The 22,566-nt window shown below is 40.7% G+C and overlaps 1 protein-coding gene and 1 long non-coding RNA gene across 4 annotated transcripts in view; one reads left to right on the top strand and one right to left on the bottom strand.

The window, feature by feature from the left end:
• Window positions 1–17,912, bottom strand: part of LOC125920032 (uncharacterized) — a 124,099-nt gene extending 106,187 nt beyond the window's left edge. Inside the window, exons 1-3 of one of the 3 annotated variants that reach the window (XR_007456918.1) lie at window positions 17,699–17,912; window positions 7,170–7,226; window positions 3,161–3,252 (exon numbers count right to left, since the gene is read on the bottom strand). This is a non-coding gene — a long non-coding RNA (uncharacterized LOC125920032). The remainder of the gene's footprint in view (window positions 1–3,160; window positions 3,253–7,169; window positions 7,227–17,698) is intronic. The other 2 variants (XR_007456919.1, XR_007456920.1) reach the window with 2 other exon arrangements.
• A 56-nt stretch (window positions 17,913–17,968) lies between these two features.
• ODAD2 (outer dynein arm docking complex subunit 2) overlaps window positions 17,969–22,566 on the top strand; it is a 178,692-nt gene continuing 174,094 nt past the window's right edge. The window contains exons 1-2 of the mRNA XM_049626936.1: window positions 17,969–18,057; window positions 21,058–21,320. Of these exons, the coding sequence (XP_049482893.1) occupies window positions 21,097–21,320 (224 nt within the window). The 5' untranslated portion in view covers window positions 17,969–18,057; window positions 21,058–21,096. The remainder of the gene's footprint in view (window positions 18,058–21,057; window positions 21,321–22,566) is intronic.

Genomic DNA, 22,566 nt, shown 5'->3' with positions numbered 1-22,566 from the left:
TGAAAAGCACCTGGGTTATACATAAAGGAAATTTATTGAATAATTTTAGGACATGTGCCAGAGGCATGGGGAGCTGCAGTTTTCTCTGGGAACAGAAGAGAGAGCAGATGTCATTTTTCTTGTGCTCCTTCAGACTAGCTGGCAGGAGGCTTTTGTGAGCCAGCTTTGATACTCTCTACCTTGCTAGCACCACTTGCCCTGCTCTGCTGTTCTCCTATGGATCTGCCAAGTCCTGCCCACCAGTGTGCCTGCAGTAGTCACGGTTGATCATAGCTGATGGTGAGGTTGAGGGCCAGACCTGCCCACTAGTACACCTGCAACAGTTGTGGTTCCACCACAGCATGAGGGCACGTGCAGCCCACAGAGAGAACACCTGTGGACCACCTTGTTCTGGTGACCAGTGAGATTGCTCTACTGGGCACCACAGGACATCTTCTACATAAGGCCATTATTTTCGAGATGAGGAGACATAGCTGACCTACCTAGTACACAGAAATAAACACAGAGTCAGACAAAATGAGGAGACAAAGGAATATGTTCCAAATGAAAGACCAAGAAAAAAATACTCAGAAAAAGAGCTAAACAAAATGTATATAAGTGATCTACCTGACAAAGAGTTCAAAGTAATGGTCATAAAGATACCAGATTGACAGAAGAGTGGATGAACTCAGTGAGAACTTCAACAAAGAGATATAAAATACAAAAACAAACAAACAAAACCCCCCAAAACCGTCAGCTGAAGGATATAATAACTGAAATAAAAATAAACTACATGCAGAAGGACATTACATAATTATAAAAGGATCAATCCTACATGAGGATATAACAAATACACCCAAAATAGAACCACCTAAATAAATAAAGCAAATATTAACAGATATAACAGGAGAAATTGACAGTAATAAGATCCAGTAGAGAGCTTAAAGCCCCACTTACATCAATGGATATATCATACAGACAGAAAATTCATGAAGGAAAAGTGGCTTTGAATGACACATTAGGTCAGAGGAACTTAACAGATATATGCAGAACATTCCAAATAAGGACAGTAGCATACACATTCCTCTCAAGGGCACATAGAATGTTCTCCAGAATAGATCACATGGTAGGCCTCAAAACAAGTCTCAATAAATTTAAGAAGGCTGAAATCATATCAAGCATCTTTTCCAACCACAATGGTATGAAACTAGAAATCAGTTACAAGAAAAAAATAGAAAGAACGCAAACACATGGAAGCTAAACAACATGCCACCAATGAAAAAAAATAACAAAAAAACAGAGAGAGGAATGAATATGGAAACACAATGGTTCAATATCTTTGGGATACAGTGAAAGCAGTTCTAAGAGGGGAATTTATAGTAATACAGGCCTATCTCAGGAAAAATCACAAATAAACAAACCTTGCATGTAAAGGAACTAGAAGAAGAAAAACAAAGCCCAAATTAGTAGAAGAAAGGAAATAATAAAGATCAGAGTGTGAATACATGAAATAGAGACTAAAAGAAAAATATGAAAGAAAAGATCAACGAAGCTAAGAGCTGGTTCTTAGAAAAGATAAACAAACTTGATAAACTTTAAGCCCTCATCAAAAAAAAGAGATCAAATAAATAATCAAATAAAATAAGAAATAAAAGGGGAGAAGTTACAACTGACACCATAGAAATACAAAGGATTACAAGAGACTACTATAAAAAAATTATATGCCAAATACTGGACAATCTAAAAGAAAAAAAAATTCCCAGAAACATGCAATCTTCCAAGTCTGAATTAGGAAAAAATGGGAAACCTGACAGACTGATTACTAGTAATGAAATTGAACTGGTAATCAAAAAATCAGCTAACAAAAGTCCAACACCAAACGGTTTCACAAGTGAATTCTACCATACATTTAAGCAGGAGTTAATACCTATCTGTCTCAAACTACTCCAAAGAATTGAAGAGGAAAGAATGCTTCTGAATTCACTCTAAAGGCCACCATTACCCTGGTACCAAAACTAGATGAAGACATTACCACACACAAAAAGTTACAGACCAACATCCCTGATGAACACAAATAGAAAAATCCTCAACAAAATATTGGTAAACTAATTCAAAAATACGTTAAAAGGATCATTTACTACAATCAAGTGGGATTTATTCCAGGGATGTTAGGATGGTTCAGTATCCACAAATCAATCATCGTGATACACCACATTACAAAATGAAGAATAAAAGTTATATGATTATCTCAATAGAAACAGAAAAAGCATGTGACAAAATTCAACATCCACTCATCATAAAAACTCTCAACAAAGTAGGTAAAGAAGAAACACACCTCAGCATAATAAAGGCCATCTATGACAAACTCACAGCTAACATCATATTCCATGGTGAAAAACTGAGAGCTCCCCCCCTAAGATCAGGAACAAGACAAGGATGTCCACTTTCATAACTTTTACTCAGTATGGTACTGGAAGTCGTAGCCATGGCAATCAGACAAGAAAAGGAAAGAAAAGGCATCCAAATTTATAAGGAAGCAGTAAAACTGTCACTATTTGCAGATGACATGATATTATACAGAGAAAACCCGAAAGACTCTTTAAAAAACTATTAGAATACCTGAATTCGGTAAAGTTTCAGGATAAAAAGTAATATTCAGAAATCTGTTGCTTTTCTATGTACTCATAATAAAATATCAGAAAGAGAAATTAGCAAAATAACCTCATTTACAATTGCATCCAAAAAGAATAAAATACCTAAGAATAAATTTAAACAGGATATGAAAGGATGGACTCTGAAAATTATAAGACACTGATGAAAGAAATTAAAAATGATACAAATAAGTGAAAACAGACATCATACGCATGGATTGAAAGACTTAATACTGCTAAAACGCCCATACTACCCAAAGCAATCTACAGACTCAATATAATCCCTATCATAATACCAGCAGCATTTTTCACAGAACTAGAACAAATAATCCTAAAATTTATATGCAACCACAAAGACCCTAAACTGCTAAAGCAATCTTAGGAAAGAGGAAAAAAGGTAGTTGTATAACAATCCCAGATTTGAAACTATATTACAAAGCTATAGTATTCAAGACATTGTAGTACTAGCACAAAAATATACATAGTTCATTGGAAGAGAATTAGCAGCCCAGAAACAAATCCATGCTTACATGATAAATACTTTCTGATGAAGGAGGGAAAAATATACCATTGGGGAAGATAATTTCTTCAATAATTGGTGCTGGGAATACTGGAGAGCTACCTGCAAAAAAAGAAAAAAGAAAAGAAAAGAAACTAAACCACTTACACCACACATAAAAATAAACTTAAAATGGACTACAGACCTAAATGAAAGACCTAAAACCATAAAACTCCTAAAAAAAATTGCAGGCAGTAAACTCTTGGAAATTGGCCTTAGCAATATTTTATTGCTAAGCAAGGGGAACAAAAATAAACTATTGTGACTACATCAAAATAAAAAGGTTTTGTGCAGTGAAGGAAACCATCAACAGAACAAAAAGGCAATCTACTGAATGGGAGAAGGTATTTGCAAATGATATGTACAATAAGGGATTAACATCCAAAATATTTAAAGAACTGTTACAACTCAACAGAAAAAAAAAATAATAATCTGATTAAAAAGTGGGCAGAGGACCAGAAAAGCCATTTTCAAAAAGACACACACATGGCCAAAATACACATGAAAAGATGCTCAACATCACTAATCATCAGGGAAATGCAAATCAAAACCACAATGAGATACCACCTTACACCTGCAAAAACCACTAGAACCAAAAACACAAGAGGTAAAAATTGTTGGCAAGGATGTGGAGAAAAGGGAGCCCTTGTACACTGTTGGGGGTGGGGGGAATGTAAATTGGTGCAGTGGCTATGAAAAACAATATGAAGATTCCTCAAAAAATTAAAAATAGAAAGACCATATGATCCAGTGTTTCCACTTCTGGGTATTTACCCAAAGACAATGAAAACCCTATTTTGAAAAGCTATAAGCATGTTCATTGCAGCACTACTTACAATAGTCAAAATATGGAAGCAACTGAAGTATCTGCTGATAAACGAATGGATAAAGAAGATATGGCACGCACGCACGCACACACACACACACACACTGGAATATTACTAAGCCATTAAAAAAGAATGAAATCTTGCCATTTGTGACAATATGGATAGACCTAGAAGGTATTATGTTAAACGAAATAAGTTAGACAAAGATAAATACTATATGATTTCACTTAATGTGGGATCTACAAAATAAAATAATCAAAACCAAAATAAAACAAAAGTATAAAGACTCATAAATATAGAAAGCTGTTGGTTGCCAGAGGGTAGGGATGTGGAGTGATATGCAAAATAGGTGGGAATAATTACTACAAGCTTCCAGTTATAAAAGAAGTAAGTGACAGGGATGAAAAGTACAGTATAGGGGATATAGTCAATAATATTGTAATAGCATTGTGTGGTGACAAATGATAACTACACTTACCTATCATGGTATTTTGTAATGTATATATTGTTGAATTGATATGCTGTACATTTAAACTAATATAATATTGCATGTCAACTATACTTTGACTAAAAACAAAAATAAATTACAATATATCCTTATTATTGAATGCTAGGCAGCATTAAAAATAATCAGTATATGAATTTACCTGGGATAACAGGCATTTAATGATATATTTTTATTTATTTATTTTAAATGTTCACTTATTTTGAGAAAGCAGAGAGAGAAAGACAGAGAGAGAGAGTGAGCACATGTGCAAGGGAGGGACAGAAAGAGAGAGAGAGAGAGAGAGAGAGAGAGAGAGAGAGAGAATCCCAAGCGGGTTCCAGACTGTCAGTACAGAGCCTGATGCAGGGCTCCATCCCATGAACCATGAGATCATGACCTGAGCTGAAATCAAGAGCTGGATCCTCATCCAACTGAGCCACTCAGGTGCCCCACATGATATATTTTTAAATGAAAAATTACATACCAAATGTGTAAAATGACATTGGTAGTTTACAGTAGTACCAAAGGTATTTGGCAGAAGCAAATTCCAATCCTCTCTGCAGGACTGGAGAGAACTTTTCTCTCCCAGTTCTCCAAGAATTCCTTGAAAAATAAATTTCCAAGATAAGCAAGCAACTCACAACCAAAAATCATTCAACATACAGAGAGAAACAATATACCATGAGTGAGAAGCAGCAAGAATAGAGAGAGAGATCAGGGGGGAAAAAAGACTTGATATATATTGTTATAATCTGACACATATCATAAAATTATGTTCAGCATGTAGAGAGAAAAGTTTGAAAATCTGTACAGCTATCCGGAGTAAACAATGAAATTTAAGAACCAAATGGAGCACCTGGAACTGAAAATCATAACTGAAATGAAAAAAAAAAAATCTCAGTGGCTAGGCTTCACAGTAAATTAGACACAGCTGAAGAGAGTAGTGATAAAGACACTTAGGCATGAAGATATTATCCAATGTGTCACACAGAAATATGTGGGAAAAGTAGGTTAAGAAAAATGGTGATAGAGTGGAAATGTGTCTAATTGGAGTTACAGAAGGAAAAGAGAAAGGAGGCAGAGGTAATAGATAATATGTGAAAAGAACATGGCTTAGAATTTTCCAGAACTATTTAAAAGTATCTTCTGTCAGATTCAAGAACACAGTGTGAATCAGGCAGGATAAATATAAAGATAACCCACAACCAGACAAATTACAGTGAAACTGTAGAGCACAGAAGACAAAGAGAAGAATATTTAAAGGAGACATATTACCTTCAAAGGGGTAACAAACTGACAGCTGATTTCCCGATGGCAACAAAGGAAGCCAGGAGACTGTAGAATGATACATTCATTTTGAACAAAACTCACTTTGAACCTACAGCTCTATTCTAAAAAAAATATAGGGGCACCTGGGTGGCTTTGTCGGTTGAGCATCCGACTTTGGCTCAGGTCATGATCTCACAGCTCATGGGTTTGAGTCCCATGTCAGGCTCTGTGCTAACAGCTCAGAGCCTGAAGCCTGCTTCATATTCTGTGTCTCCCTCTCTCTCTGCCCGTCCCCTGCTTGCGTTCTCTCTCTCTCAAAATAAACAAACATTAAAAAATAAATTTTATATATACATATCTATACATATCTATACATATATTTGTGTAAACATGTGTATATATATCTGTACATATATGTGTATATATATGTATCCGTCTGGATACAAACAGAAATGAAGAGATGTTTACTAATAGCCACAATAGAGTAACAGGATTTGCATTTATGTTCCTGCCTGTCACACTACAACCACCAGTATAATGAAGTGGCAGGTGTGAAGGATTAAGGGGGCACAAGAAATCTTTTGGAGGTGATGATATGTTCATTCTCTTGATTACAACGACTGTTCCCCATATGCTGAAACTGATCAAATTGTACATTTTTAATATGTACAGTTTATTGTATGTCAATCATACCTTAATACTTCTATTTTAAAAAGAAATGAAGAATAAAAAAATTGGTAAACATGGATAAATATAAAAAATATAAAATGATGACTGTATAAAACAGCAATATTAATGTTTTAAGGAGTTTAAAAAATTAAACGTATGACTACAACAGCATATTATGCCAGAGAGGAATATAATTCTGATAGGGATGAGGGTAATGTTTAGGAGGCAGGTAAAGGTATTAACTTGAGACTTAGATAAGTTAATTATGAAGTTGGGGGGGGGGTTCAACACAAAAAGAGTAATATCAGAGTACATGACTTCAAATAGTAGGGGATAAAATCAGGTTAGAAAAAAATAATCCAAATGAAAGGCAACAGAGAAAAAGAATCCTAGAAAAGATGGGACAAATAAACGCACTAAATAAAATGACGCATAATCACATAAATACCTTCATCAAGAAAAAGATTGCAGACTGTGTTTTTTAAAAAAGTCAGCTATATTCTGTTACGATGAGCATATCTAGAATATAAGCTTCCAGAAATATTGACAGTATAATATTGGAAAAGATATACCAGAAAAACACCAAATAGAATGCTGGCGTACCTCTCTTTAAATCAGATGAAATACACTTCCAGACAAAAATGATTACTAGAGAAAAACAGGGTCATTTTATAATGATAAAAGTGTCAAATCTTAAGAAAATGTAACAAATTTAAATTTCTACATACCTATTAAGCTAGCTTCAAAATGTAAAAGGCAAAATGTTCCATATGATTAACTTTGGCCTAGGAGACAGAAGTAGAAATGCCCTGTGACGATTTCCCTAAGAGCAAGCCAGCGTGTGACTTTTGCCCCTAGTCTTCGTGCTTTCCTCCTTCCCATTGGCTGGAATGCAGTCATGATGGCTGCAGATGGGGCAGGTCTTGGACACAGCAGCCCTGCACAGTGAAGGAGCCTGGTCCCTCAGCACCTTGCAGAGGAGCGCTACTGCTGAGGCCCTAACAGCTCACCCCAGACTCACTGTAATAAATTTGTCTTCAGTAAACCACTGTTTTTTCTTTGTTTCTCACACCAGAACCTAATCTTAACCAGGACAGAGTAAGTTTACAGAAGCTAACAAGTAGACACTTTTGCAAAGGAGGGGGGAAATTATCGGGGCTTTCCTAATCCCAAAGTGCTCCTGCGATGTTATTATAACACTTAGGCAATCAATATGACAGAAGAAAAAATAGTTCCTTCAAATGACAACTGGCAATATATTGCATATGGTTTATTAACCTATGCTTCTGCCTCTTACTTTCAACTGATTTGCCAGTTAGGAAGGAAACAGAAGATTAATTTTGCTCATTTAGACTTCCTTCCCCCTTCCCCTCTCCACCACCCCCCCCCAACTTCAAGCACTTAGTATCCATGGAAATTGTGAAATGGTCCATTTGTGCTTAATATCCTCTATAGGAAATTTAATTGATTAAGTGCAATATCCCCTTCAGACAGAATGCACACATTCTAATCTCTGTTTTATAATATCCGATTACAATCTGTTTGTGATCCCTAGACATTGGGCTTTTTCCTGCTGCTATTGCTGTTTCTGTTGTTTTCAATTCAGTGACAAGATGCAGAGAAGAATTGCTCAAACACAAACACTTGCCAGGTAATATCATAGGGATGAGAAAATTAAACACAGAGAAAGTCAAAAGATTTCAATATGGAAAACCAAAGCCTGTGACCTTACTAAACCAAAGCTCTTCATGACCCCAACTCTGAAAGCTAATAGGTACTGGCACATTTTGATTGATGCAAATCCATGCTGGATTGCATCAGAGGAAATGACTTAAGACCTCAAAGGGCACAGGAATATGGGGAGCTCTATCTATGAATTAAGTCAGTGGTTTCCACACTGGGAGCACATGAACTCTTTCCAAAGAGTATGTGGGTGTAGATGGTTTGGAAGAAATCAACTCCCAGATTCCAGAGTCTTTCTAATTTATGTATCTGAAAATGTTCCTATCTGAAAAGCATCATTTTGGTTTCCTTATCCTCCTTCCTTCCCTCTTTTCAATTATCCTCTCCCACTTCACAAGATTCTTGAGATATATTCCAATCAGTGAAACAGACAAATCACCTCATTGTAAAACCCCGATTTATTTATTTTCTTACAAACAAATCACACTGAGTGGTAAATCTGACGTTCGCTGTAAATAATTTATCCATCATTTCATTATTTGAAAAGGATAATACTCTTGGCTTTTATCTCTTTGGTAATATTACAACGTTCAAGTGCAAACTACTACCAGTTACCCAAAGAATGCGGGTCTTCTCAAAATAAGTAATATCCTCCCTCAGTCATGTTCTCATTTGTTAGGGACACATGATTTACTAGGCATCTGGAAGCCATTCTTTTAAGACGTCTTCACTGTTTCCTTTGGTGTTTTTGGGAGACATCACCCGGATATTATTAATCCTCAGTTTGTTTTTCCAAAATATCAAGTCGCACATTAAATCCTTTATTCTCCATGAGGATTTCTGGAGTAATCACTTCTTGGCTAGACTACACACTTTCTATATCAAATAACTTTCCCTACGTTCCAGTGTACTTTGCTGAGTTTCTGCCTTTTAAAAACTCAGAAAAGGGACCAAGGGCTACTTCACATAAAATGGGATTAAACATCTTTTATAGTATTCTGTACTATTTATATAAAAGAGAGAGCTTAGAATAAAAGGGAAAGATTTTGAATAAAACAATTAATAAAAGCATAAAAAAGGGCTTAGAATAACTACATAAAGATAAAGGAGCAAATCAGAACATGTAAGCATTAATTCTGGCCATGCATCCTAGATATTCTTGCCAGAGGAATGAGAATAGGATAAGGTAACTGAACCACCATGATAATGTAACGGGAATGAAGACCAAAAACTACAATACATCTGATAGATGATGAATGATGAGTGAAGAACAGTGTTCTGATAGATCGCATTATTAGTTCCAATGATGCCTTCATTCTGCTGTAGCAGTGTCATATACCCAAACCTTGCCATGGCTTCAGGCTGGGCAGAAAACCAGTTATGGGTCCCTAGCTTGGCCACATGACTTGGTTTGGTCAATAGGATATCAGTTTGACACGATGCAGTCAGAGACTTGGAATGTCCGTGGCAGTGATTCGCTGTGATAAGGACATGCAACAGGTAGCAGATGCTCCCAGGCTTAGGGGCAGATTCACAGGCTGACACCAAGCCTAGAAGCACACAGTCCGAAGCAGAGCCACTTAGGCCTGACCTGGACCAGCCAAACTGCATGGAAACTGCAAGGGGCCTACAGATCCATGTGAGTATAAATACACGTATACTGATCTGGGGGGTCATTTGTTATACAGCATTATTGCAGCAATAGCTAATTGTCACAGAGGCTTTACCTCCTCTAATGGTCCGTGTCCATCAGCACTGGATCTATTTAAGTCTGTGTGATTATTAGCCAAGACTGGATGATGGGGAACCAGCCTTCTACAAAGTGGACGGCTCTGGTTGTTCTTGAGAAGCTGAATAGCTCCCAGCTGTGTTTTGCTTAAAAATCACAGAGAGGACAACTTTTACTTGTCTTTGGTATTGATCAACATTTCTACCTTTCTAAATGAAATGCCTAAACTGCTATTTCTTGATTTTTCTTTTGTAGAGCCAATTTTCTTTTTACTCTGGAGAAAGAGGATGAGTCTGTTACCATCACTCCTGCACCATGCTGCCTACATACTTCCCCTACTTCGATACCTGTGTACCTGCTTGAAAGGACTCTTAAATGTCAGCACCTACAGATCTTTTCTTTCAGGCTGGTCAGTCTCAGCTCTTTGGCGTGAGGATACAAGTCAGGTTGCCACTGTGAGGAAGGTGGCCAGGAGAAGAGGCTAAGGAGATTCTTAGCGTTCAGTGTACCCATGTTTTCCTGGCTCTCAGCTGTTCCTGGTGCCCCGACTTATAAATCTTTTCTGTTGAGGAAAAGGATGCTGGGGTCCAGCTACCCCAATGAGGCTTTCAAGCTGCCTTCCTGTTTTTAGTCCACTCTGCCACTTCAGAGATGCTACCTAGTTCTGACTCTTTCCAGGGTCTGTTATGTGCACATGTTTCATTTTTATTGGCTTTGACCCCTTTAGACTATTAGATTTCCGCTTTCTACCCTCTCCCAAGCCATTCCAACTCTTCTGCTTTCCATTATCTGTATTCTGTTGCCATGTTTCACCTATTTCATTTTCCTTCCCTTCCTCGGTCCCCCCTACAACTTAGTGCACTCTGGGGATGTGCATAATGCATACATTTGACTGGAAGTCTAGTGACGTGGCACCTAAGCTTCATTAACCCTATAGACCATTTTTATCATGTTGATTGAACTGAGAAGAGAATGCGCCTCTCTAGGTTTATTTCTTCTTTTTCTTTTCGATAGTATGAAGCTTATAACATGCTTCACTGGAGTCATGAGATTCCAGTCACTTTAATTATTTTCTCACTCAAATTTCCTAGTCAAAAAGTCAATCAACTTCATCACCCGTAAATACAAGATAAAGATCAGCAAAAACATCATTTCTCCATAAAGTTGCCTCAAAATGCTTAAGGCAATCCTGTAATTTTACTTTGGAATCAAAGTCATTTTGTTCAATATATATGAAATAATTTATCATACTTTGTTATTGGACATATGGCAAATAATGGATATTAATTAATATGTATATATAATTTAAATTTATTTATATGTCCTGTGTTTACTGTTTCTGATACTAGTCTGATTTTTTACTATGGGAACACAGGTTCATTGTAATACATCAAAAAAGAAAGAGTTGTGTAAACAAAAAATGAATAATTCTCACTTTGTAAGGCAATGTATGTTATGATTTGCTGTGTAACCATCCAAAATTTGTACATCTACCTTATAAATACTATGGTAAAACTGTTTCACTAATTCAAGACATTGGGATCAAGATACAATGGACAATTTATTCCAGGGTGAGGAACCAGGCCAAGATGTAAAATGGTAAAGGGCTATAACTGGAAAGTCAATTATCTGACTCACCCACACTGAAGTTATAGAAGGGAAATGAGTGGATTTCCCAGGGAGGAGCTTCTCGGAGAAAGCCGTGTTAGCTCTCTCTTCTCTACTCATCTGCTCCCAACCCAAATTCAGAGGCGGAAGAAAAAGGACTTTAAGGAGACCACTTAGATACCCAAATATGTGTCCTTTGCCCTGTGCAGCTGGGAGTGGGGAGGACACAGTGGAGTAGCCTGGGAGTGACAGACAGGATGGGTACAGTGGCTTCGGCAGCAGAGTGGAGGAAAGCTTCTTTTGTGATGGGATTGGCCTGCACTTGCAGAGTGCGTTGGGGGAATGATGGGAGTGCTGTGGGGGACATGGTCTGGTGGAGGTTGGTGGAGGTGGGACGGCAGCTCTAAGCCCTCAGTAGACAGATGTACGAAATGCTAGATTCCCAAAGGGAATGGAGACACTAGCTCTGGGATGGAGCTCTAGGAAGGGCACCAACAGCGCAGGGTTTTTGAAGAGCCAAGAGATACTCTTACTAGAGAAAGAGTCAGTTTAGACTTCATGCAGAGAATGCAAAGCTGGCTTATGACAGGGAGACAATTTTGAAGGTTCCTTGGCCTTTTCCCTCATCTCCTTGCTCTGTTCTTTCTCACCTAAAGGGCTAGAGACTACAGGTAGGAAACAGCAAAGACAAGGTAGAAACAGAAAGCTGACCATGCATTTCAAATGTCCTATGGCTGTTACTTTGGCTGGTCTGAGATGCTTGTCTGGTGGCATGACCCAGACCTCTATTTCTGAGGGGTTGGAGCCCTTTGCTGTCTTATCTGGCTGCGGTCTCTGTGATTTCCAATTCATAGTTACTGCAAGGTATGGAGGTACTAAGAACTGCCCAAGTACTAAGAGTTGAGCCCCTTGGTCTCTGGGTTGTAAACATCCTCCTTCCTGATGGTATATCCTGGCCCTCAAAGTAATCATGGTCAATGACCCAACTAGTGTAATAAGTCCCTGTTTTCTGTTTTCGTTCTGTCAGTTCACTGGCATGAGGACCCCAAAGCAGTCAGGTGGTAGTCACAGCTTCAAGTTCAATGGAACCTGTATCGTATTCCCTGATGGAAGCAACTCCCCCATGAGAACTAGGGCTTCTAACTGGCAGACCCCAAGGCCATGAGAATGGGAAGCCCAAATTCCACAAGTGGGTCATTGATGATTATGATAAGATTCACTCCTTGGTCTGTACAGCCACGATTTCCAGCTACTACAGAAAATAGCACTACGCGTCGACTGTTAACTCAGTCCATAAATCACATCTTGGAGGATGGAGACCTAGCCCCACAAGGTGCTGTTCCATACTGGCACCTTAGCTGGAATGTCAACAAGTCATTCCACTACCCTACCAGGGTGGCTGCCTTTGGGTGATGCAGTTCACATTACGATCAGTGGCTCTCATAGTGAGAAACTTATCATTGCATCTCTGTTGCTCTAAAATGAGTCTCTTGTTCTGAGGCAATGTTGTGTGGATACCACATCGATAAATGAGGCATTTTTAAAAAAAATGTTTTAAAGAAGTTCTCTTTTTTTGAAAGAGAGGGAGAAAGCACGCACAAGCGCGGAAGGGGCAGAGAGAGACAGAGAGAATCCCAAGCAGGCTCTGCGCTATCAGTGCAGAGCCTATGTGGGGGCTCGATCTCACCAAACCATGAGATCATGACCTGAGCCCAAATCAAGAGTAGGATGTCTAACCAACTGAGCCACCTAGGCTCCCCTGAATGAGGCATTTTGATGGTGGTTCTGGCAGAGGCATTCCGTACAGGAAAGACAAATCTCTATTTGGAATACGCATCGGTCCTAGTAAGGAGGAATCTTTTTGCCACCTCCAAAATGGGAGCAACCCAATGTAACTGACCTGCGCCCCAGGCCTGGTTAGTCTCCCGAAATGTGCCATATTAGAAGTTTAGTGTCAGCCCCTGCTATTAGACTGCACACTCAGCATAAGCAAGAGGGAGCTCATTTTGCTGGGTCCACACATAGCCTCCATCCCTGCCCCTTCTGCTATATTTCTCTTTTTAGAGACGGTCATGTAGTCTCAACACTTCAGTGAAGGGGCACATATAATCTCCAAAGTGGCTTTGGACTACTATCATAACACAGCAATTAAGTGGTCTTTTGAAGGCACAGTTGTAGTGCCAGCTTGGAGATAATACCCTGTAAGGATGGGGTACCACCCTCCATACTGCAGTGTATACCCTAAATCAATAGCCATTATATGGGGCTGTGACCTGTAAAGGTCAAATACATAGATTCTAGAACTAAGAGGTGGAGGTAGAAGTGGTCTTGCTTACCCATCACTTGGGGGAATTTGTACTTCCTCTCACTGCAAATATGGGCTCTGTACACTTAGAAGTCCTGGTTCCTAGAGGGGAAAAGTTCCAGCAAGGGACATTAAACTTTCACCTTTGGTAACTTTATGACTTTGGGCTCTTTGTGCAAGAGGCCAACAGGCAAGTAAAGGAGTCATGATCCTAGACAGAGAAACTGACCCAGAGGTGGTGTTGCTGTCAGGTAAGAGAAGGATCTGTTTGGAACTTGGGTGGTCCATCTGAAACTACTTGATACTTGCCCAATTTTGATGGTAAAGGCGCAAATAAAATAGCCACTGTTTGAGAAGGGCTGATGCCAGCGGTTCAGATCCCTTAGCAGAGGGTCAGGATCACCCCACCAGGTAAGCCGTCTAGATCAGCAAACGTTCTACTGAAGGGTGAGGGGAATACACAGGCCCAGCCCTCTTGCCTCAATATGCAAAAACTGCAGGGCCATCCTGGTTCTAGAGCTCTCCATGCAGCTCTAGTCATGACCAGACGGCAATTCAGCTTCCCTCATCCAATCCCACTGCCTTCATTTCCAGGGGATATTCCTAAGTAAACTTCTCACATGCATTTCTCCATCTTGGAGTCTATTTCCTGGGGGAACTTGACCCAACATGGCTTATTAATAGTCTCTCTGCTTCACCTCTTGTACCTTAATAGCCTACTTGCCCAACACAGTCAGAATGGCTAACAACACAAATCAGATCATGTCACACCCTGCTTAAAATCCTCCAAAAACTTTCACTTGCTCTTGGAATAAAATCTGATTCTTTATCATGGCTTAAACCCCTACTTTATGGAATCCTGCCCACCTATTCATCCTCTTCTCCCTACTTTCTGCTTACTGTGCGCTCCATGTTATTGGCCTTCCTTCTCTGCCAGAGATTTTGCATAGAGTTTAATGGACCCCTTTGTTTTTGTTTGTTTGTTTGTTTTTGCCAGTACCCAAATTAGATAACTTAGTTTTGTCAACAGAGTGTCTGGCACGTGTTGGTATCCAAAAAAAAAAAAAAAAAAAATCATTTATGGAATAAATGAAGGTCTAGGAGGTTAGAATCTAAGGAGAAGGAGCCATTTCATTTCCAGACCATGGGCCTTGGTCAGTAGTGTATCGCTGAGAAATATCTTTGTGCACAGGAAGGCAGCTTTGATTGTTGGTCTTTATGTATAAGGGAAGGTAGGATCTGGCAAACTTGGTCCTTAGAACTTCATCAGTCTTCATGCATTTTTCTATCGTCAGAATTTCTGTTGAAATATCCTGAAAATTTCCACTGAGAGGCAATCTTTTTCCTTAATGAGACTTAACCCCATCACTGTTCAATGAAAGCCACTGTACTTTCCTACAAGCCTTACCAGGTTCCATGTGTTTCGGTCCTTTTCTGATTGAGGTATTAGACACTCAGACCAACCTGGCCTATCACCTCCTCCTGGCTGTGGCCTGTAAATGCTTCTCTTGGCTGCTTTGCACTAGTTAGCCCCACTCTAACACAGGTGAATGGGCCCCCGAGACCCGCAGACTTTTTTGTTTACATAATGTTGTGTGTTGAATTGCGTCCTCCCTAAAATTCATATGTTGAAATCTGAATATCTCCTTAAAGAAGACAGGATCTTTACAGAGCTAATCAGGTTAGAATGAGTTAATTGGAGTGGATCCTAATCCAATATGACTAGTATCCTTAGAAAAAAACAACACTTGCACAGGTGTACAAGGAGAACGTCATGTGGACATGAAGATGGCCATCGATACACCAAGGAGAAAAGCCTGGAATAAATCCTTCCTTCACAGCCCTCAGAAGAAACCAATCCTTGATTTTACATTTCTAGCCTCCAAAACTGTGAGACAATGAACTTCTGTATTTGAAGCCACCCAATCTGTGGACCTTGTTATGGCAGTACACAGAATCTGGGCCTGAACTCTACAGTGCACCAGGATCTGAGCTGGCCTGAGCCAGGCGGCTGGTTTCACAGAGGGCATGTTGAGCCGACAGGAAGTTGTGGCGGAGGGCCCCCACAACTCTCAAGTCTTTCCCAGAAGTCCTTAGCAGACTTTCTGTAAAGTTCCATTGGACAGAACTGGGTCACATGTCTGTGCTCTAGCTGACGGCAGTGCTGGGAAGGGCCTCTGCTACAGCAAACTCCTGCGTGCGCTCTCAGTGTGCAAGGCTCTTTCCCAAACACAGCCACTTAGAATCACCCAACTGGTTCTGTCACCTGTGTCCAAGGAAATGAGAGCTCCACCCTTCTGGTGCCCGGCTCAACAAAGAATGCCAGGTAGCAAGGCACCTTTGACTAGGTGACTCACCAATTTTACTCTTCCCATGTGTCAGTCACTCTTCTAGATCTTATGACACAGATTTGAAGGAGCCAGAAAGGCCCCTATTTCATGGAGCCTACTATTGAAGTAGCAAACAGGCAATAAGACAGGCTAGTCCGGACAAATCCTACTGAGAGGCTTCTTCAGTCTGGGTGGTCCACACTCTGAGAAGTAGTCATTTAAGCTGAGAGCAGAAGGTCTGCCAAGTTAGTACCCCAACATGGCAAGGAAAAATTAGAAGCAGCTAGCTGGGAATTCTACAAATTTGCATATCATTACATGCCTTTTTTTTTTCTTAGATTACGTCAGGGTTAATAAATTCAAATTTTGCCATCAGATTAAGCCATGGCAGAGTCTGACATCTGCCATGAATTTGGCAAATGAGGACACAGCTGCTCAGATCTCGGCGGGCACTGGCTTTTCCCACTTTGCAAACCGCGGTCAAGCGTCCCGAATTTGTAGATTTCTGGCCAGTTTCTATGTGGGGCTCACTAATGCTGTCTCACATTAAACAGTTGATTAAAATATGCGAATAACATAAAGTATCCAAGGAAATTTCCCTGCTCCAGGACTGTTCGAGCACCCCTCTAAAGGGTGGATTCTGATCCTCACCGATTTGTGACCTGCATCACTCTATAGGTATGATGCTGAGGTTGTCTCAGAGTGCACTCTGTTCATTTTTCAAAGGGCTTCCTTAAGATTATATACCTAATTAACATATAACCTTCCGTTTTGACCCACTGCAAACATAGGCTTTTCTGGAGGTAAAGGCTACTTTAGGCAAAAACGATTCCACTTCAAACAACTTTTTTTATACTCTCAAAAAAGGAAGAAAAGAACCCCAAACAAAGGCCTATTCTATCTCATTTCTCAGTGTATCTGCAGAAAGGCTCCGCTTCTAAGCCAGGACAATATAATCTCCTGACGTGTAATATCCTAACATCATCACATATCTGCCCTTTTGACTTTAGGGAAAGAATCCAGTTCTAGTTCCTAAATACTCCGCCACCCTAAATTATCCAGTATCAGTCCCTAAACACTCGTCCCCCAAAGACAGTATACTGTTTTTTATCTCTTTTATTATTTTCCCCCCAATATTTTCTTTTATCTACTCCTTCAGCCCCTGCTGGTTTTTCAGAGCTTGGGACTCTTGTTGGTAGAAGTATCTACAGGTGGGGTTAAGGCCATCTTGGTAAAAGGTAAAAGACATTTACAAAGAGACGGGAACGCTTTCATTTCATTCCAATTCTCGGAATTAAACTACTGAAGAGCACTTTCTGCTTTTCTAGTGCGTATTAGCTTATTCCCCCACATTTGCTTTTTGGGAAGCACACTCAGGCCTCAAATATCCTGAGAGGCTCTGCGCTATTTTGCGAACTCCACGGAGATTTAAGGTGCATAGAATAAATACCTTATGGAATATTACGGAACATCTGTCCAGAAGCCTATGGAGACCCCGAAAACGGGGTTTCTAACGAACATTTTCTCTTTGCTGCCGGTCATATTGATTTGCTGCTCAAACCCCTAACTGCTGTGGCCTTCTTTAAGGTAAACGTTTCCCACCTGGTGGAGTGATTCAGGGAGAGTCCTCCTGGCAGAAGGAGGTCGAATAACACTATTCCCAGGGAGGGGACGCGGCGGCTGCAGGCGTTAGCGAAACCCCGCGAAGCCGGGCGCCACCAGGGCCGGCGGCGGGGCGGCGGGGGCGCGGGGCCGCCGGGAGCACGCGGCTGTGGTCTGGGCGGGCTCCGGGCGCGATCGCACGGCAGGCAGCTGCGGCGCGGAGGGCGGGCTCAGAGCTTTCCTCCGCGGGGCGGCGACGCTCTGCGCGGGCGCCGGGCGTTTCACTGGCGTCCTAGCAACAGGCGGGTGCGCGGCGAGCGGCGCCGGGCGCAGTGCGGGCGCGGAGCTGGGCGCTGCAGGTGAGTGCGGCTGGTGGGCGCGGGGCGGCCGCCGGAGACTCGCCGCCGCCCCTGCGGCCGGGGTCCCGAAGTTCGCGCTCGCTCCGCGCTGGGGTCCTTGCCGCCTTCCGCGTGGTTCGAGAAATGGGGGTCTTTTCCGGGCTCCGCTTCTGTCTCTCTCGCCGCTTCTGTCTCTCTCGCCTCTGCCCTTCCTCCCCTCGGGACTGAGATCCATCTCTCCCCTTCTCTCTCCCACCCCCGTTTAGCCCCTGCCCCCCCCCTGCGGACACCCTGCTCCTGCCCAGCCACCTTCTGCTCCTTCGCCCCCGAGCCCCCCACTCCTCCCTGTCGGGACCACATCTCCTCTGTAATCCGTTCTGTTTCTCCCGCCGCCTCCCTGCCTCTTTCCCTCTTCGCCTTTCCCCTCCGCCCGTTCAGCTCTGCTCCCTCCTCGCTATCCAGCCTTCGCTGCCTGCCCCTTCCTTCCTGTCTCCACTACCCCGTCGTCCCTAGAAACTTCTTAGCCTTCAACTCTAACGCTTGTCACAGGTCTGATCGGTGCCATCATCGCGTGTTTTCACACAGGGTTTGAACGTAGTTTTTGATTCAGGGCCCTGTTCATATCAGTTCTCTGAAATTTTCATTTTTCTGAAGCTTCATCATTCTAGAAATGCCAGTGTGTGCACAGACTCCCAATCGACCTTACCAGCCACATTTCTAGATCCTAGAGCGGATGTTTACAATTCCCTTAGCTTCATTGAGAATTCAGGTTTGCTTTTGCTCAAGTATTACAGACATTATTCACGGACGTGTTTCATTTTATTAATGATACAAGAAGCTTGCAACTAACCCTTAAAAAAGAAAAACAAATTGTATTATATCGATTTGATTAGTAGAGAAAATGAGTAAAATTAGAGAAGATGAATATGTGATTCTCAATCTATGCAAACACATGCACAAAAACTTTTTTCCTTTTAACCGTTAAACGTAAAAAAAAAAAAAAAAAACTTAATGCAAAGGCATGTACTATGTATTGACATGTATTCGTTGTAACCGTGGTTCTTAGGCCAAAAGAACTCCTGGATGGCAATGGGTAGAAACTGGGGAGTAGCTTGTTTTAGGGAAAAAAAGTTTTCATTTTATATTTTTACCTGAGTTACACTGACCATTTTTTAACACCTCTGGGTTAGTGGAATAAATGCTGTAGCTTTGGTTCTTTTGGTAAATTAAGCCATCAGAAATTTCTTACATTTCTGATGAAAAACATTACCCTGTTTTCTTTTTAAAATGTATTCAGCCAAGCCTGCAAAGTACCTCTTTTTTTTTTTTTTCTTTTTATACCTGTCTTGTCTTGTTCGGAATTTCCTTCCACTTTTTCCCCTCTGATAATATTTTATTTGCCTCCTGGATTGTCCTAGTCCCCCTTCCTGGAGATTTTCTTAGACCTTCTGCCAACCAGCCTTCTTAAATGAAACCTGTTCACTGTCACAGCTCCTGGTTTACCAGATTGAGGAAAAACAATTTGAAAATTTCAAATATGTTACACTTACTTTTCTATAAAAATTTATCATGATGAAAAGAAGCCCTTTTGGCATTTCTTAGCTCTTGTTAAAGTGTCTTCCGGCAAGGTGTTGCCTGTATAGGGTGTACCTATAGGGTGTACCTATACAGGGTGTTGCCTGTATAGGGTGTACCAGCATTTTGGTACACTTCCATATAAAATTAGTAAATTCCATATAAAACAAAGTATGTTCAGCCTTCCTTTGGTTTATATGATAGTTGCAATCCTGACGGATTTAGTGTGTGTTAAAACTGTGAAAAAAAATAGTGTGATTATTTGCAAAGTGGAAGTAGGTTCTGAGCGCAGGTATTACTTACCTGAAGTTTTCCACTTACTAGATGCCTGGAGATTGTAGCGTAATTCTTCCTTCTGAGGACTGTCATGCATATTGCAGGACATGGAACATTCTCAGTCCTCATCACTAAACGCCAGTGATGTCCCTTTCATTTCAATAATGAAGTGTCTTTTATAATTCTTCTGTATTATGAGCACTGCCTCGCTGAGAGCCACTGATCTGGATGTCCTGTTACTGGATTTCAAGATGTAATACAGTACAAACCCCGAATCTCCAAGTCATTTCTGTAGACTCTTGGTTTTTACTAAAACCACTTCTGAGGTTTAGTAGTAATTATGGGGGGGGGAGCTAATTATATTTTATATTTAACTTTATAACCACGTTAGTATTCTGGAAGGAAGGCTTTCATGATCACTTTTAGGAGAAAGCAAACAAGTATGGATTATCCGGGAAAAAAGCCTTGAATCTTCACAATTAGGGTCAGAACTTGCTTTCTAACTTGGCTCTTATTTAATGTTACACATAATGTTACCTTTTAAAAAGAAAGTCACGGGTCGCCTGGGTGGCTCAGTTGGTTGAGCATCCGACTTCAACTTCAGGTCATGATCTCACGGTTCATGGATTTGAGCCCTGTGTCAGACCCTGTGCGGACAACTCAGAACCTGGAGCCTGCTTTGGATTCTGTGTCTCCCTCTCTCTCTGCCCCTCTCCTGCTCGCACTCTGTCTCTCAAAAAAATAAAATAAAACATTAAAAAAAAAAAAAGAATAACAGTTCAGTTTAATGGCACGGTTCCAAATGATGAGCAGTCCAGCCCGGAAGAGCGTTGCTCACTTAGCCTCCAGCTCCGGCAGACCTGGGACCCATTTCTTTTTCTGTTTTCTTGTTTCCAGTTACTTGAACTTTCTCTCTTAGGCCCAGGGACATGAGAAAGTTATTCACCTCAGGGCAGACAGGTATGGGAAAATCCAAGTACTAGTCAGTTTTCCATAGAGTTGGTTCAGTGAAAATGCACTGTTTTTATTGCATTAAAAGTATAATTTGATGATTTAAAAATCAGCCTTGAAGATTAAGAAGCAGAATGTGAGTTGGATTGCTTGAAAGTGAAAATGTTCCAGGGACAAGGTGGCCGCAGTCCTCTGTGTCTAACTCTTTTTACTCGGCAGTGCGTGTGCTAAGCTCGGGTTTGAGCATTGACTGATACTATGGGCGTGGCGCTGACCAGGTCGGCGCAGTGGACCGCTGCCGGATACGGGACCAGAACCTTGGAAATTACTCCTCTCAATGAAGCAATATTGAAAGAAATTATGATGTTTGTGGAGAGCTTTATCTACAAATATCCCCAGGAGGCAAAATATGTTTTTGTAGAACCACTCGAATGGAAAACAGACTTGGACCCCTCGGCATTTGAATCAGGTTATATTGTCAGGTAAGCCAGTGAATTGCTTCTGGAATTTAATATCTTCACTGTACATATTTCTATCGATTGGTTGTAGGCTTGGGGCAAATAATTTAACCTCTCTGAATCTCAGAAATACGCTGACCCAGGGATTGCAAGCAGAAGGCGCTCGGGTGAAATCTGAGACTATTTTGTTTGGCCAACACACCAGTCATCTAATTTTTATTTTTTAATTTTTTTAATGTTTAGTTATTTATTTCGAGAGAGAGCGTGTGTGTGCACTTGTGCACAAGTGGAAGAGGGACAGAGAGAGAGAATCCCAAGCAGGCGCCACACTGTCGGTGTAGAGCCCAACATGGGGCTTGATCTCATGAACTGTGAGATCATGACCTGAGCCAAAATCAAGAGTGGGATGCTCAACTGGCTGAGCCACCCAGTCATCCCATCTAATTTTTTAAGTTTGAAGTTGAATTTATTTTGATAGAGGATGCATTCTCCAGGTCACCACACTCCAACATTTGCTGTTGCTTTATGTCTGGGCTTTCCGACTCATTCATATGACCGTACAGGTGCCGACAGCATTGGTTTTGTGACCTCTGATATGAATAAGATCCCTACTGGTGTTTAAATATATTAATCCCTGAGGTAGCAGAGTGAGAGTGGTAAATTTTTTCAGTATACGGGAGAGGTTTTTTTTGACAATTGGCATTGTCTTCAAATGAGAACCTTCCAAATCTGAGACTAACAAAAAAATTCTACGTCCACCTCAAACAGGGGGCTGTCAACTTAGCTCTTGTGAACATGAGTAAAATGTATATGTATTTATATAAGTGTGATTATACTGTAATTACACATGATGAATTTACATATACATATGTAAATAGTTTTTGTCGTTTTGGTCAGCTTCAGTGTATTTTCTACTTCAGGCATTCTGATCCTCCTTCATGTTTGCACATGAACTTTTAAAGTCTGACCTTATCAAAAACAGGTCACTAACCAGCCGAAGCTTCCTGTAGATGCCCTTTTCATTTTTCCCCTTTAGGATTATTTGTGAGCATAAACTCAGAATTTCATTTTTGGAACTGAAAACCATTCTTGAACTGTGTCTCTGGAGTGTTTTGGTTCTGCTGTTATGCTTTACCTTCTCCTGAATTTCCTGAAGTATTTTTTTTTAATTATGTTTGATTTCTAAAATTCTTTTCTAGCATTTACTCATTTTTGAGAGACAGAGACGGAGCGTGAGTAGGGGAGGGGTAGAGAGAGGGGGACACAGAAT

Source organism: Panthera uncia, chromosome B4 (genome assembly GCF_023721935.1).
Source record: "Panthera uncia isolate 11264 chromosome B4, Puncia_PCG_1.0, whole genome shotgun sequence".
Lineage (NCBI taxonomy): Eukaryota > Metazoa > Chordata > Mammalia > Carnivora > Felidae > Panthera > Panthera uncia.
Note: the sequence above shows the minus strand (reverse complement) of the source record. Positions and strands in the feature narration are given on the sequence as shown.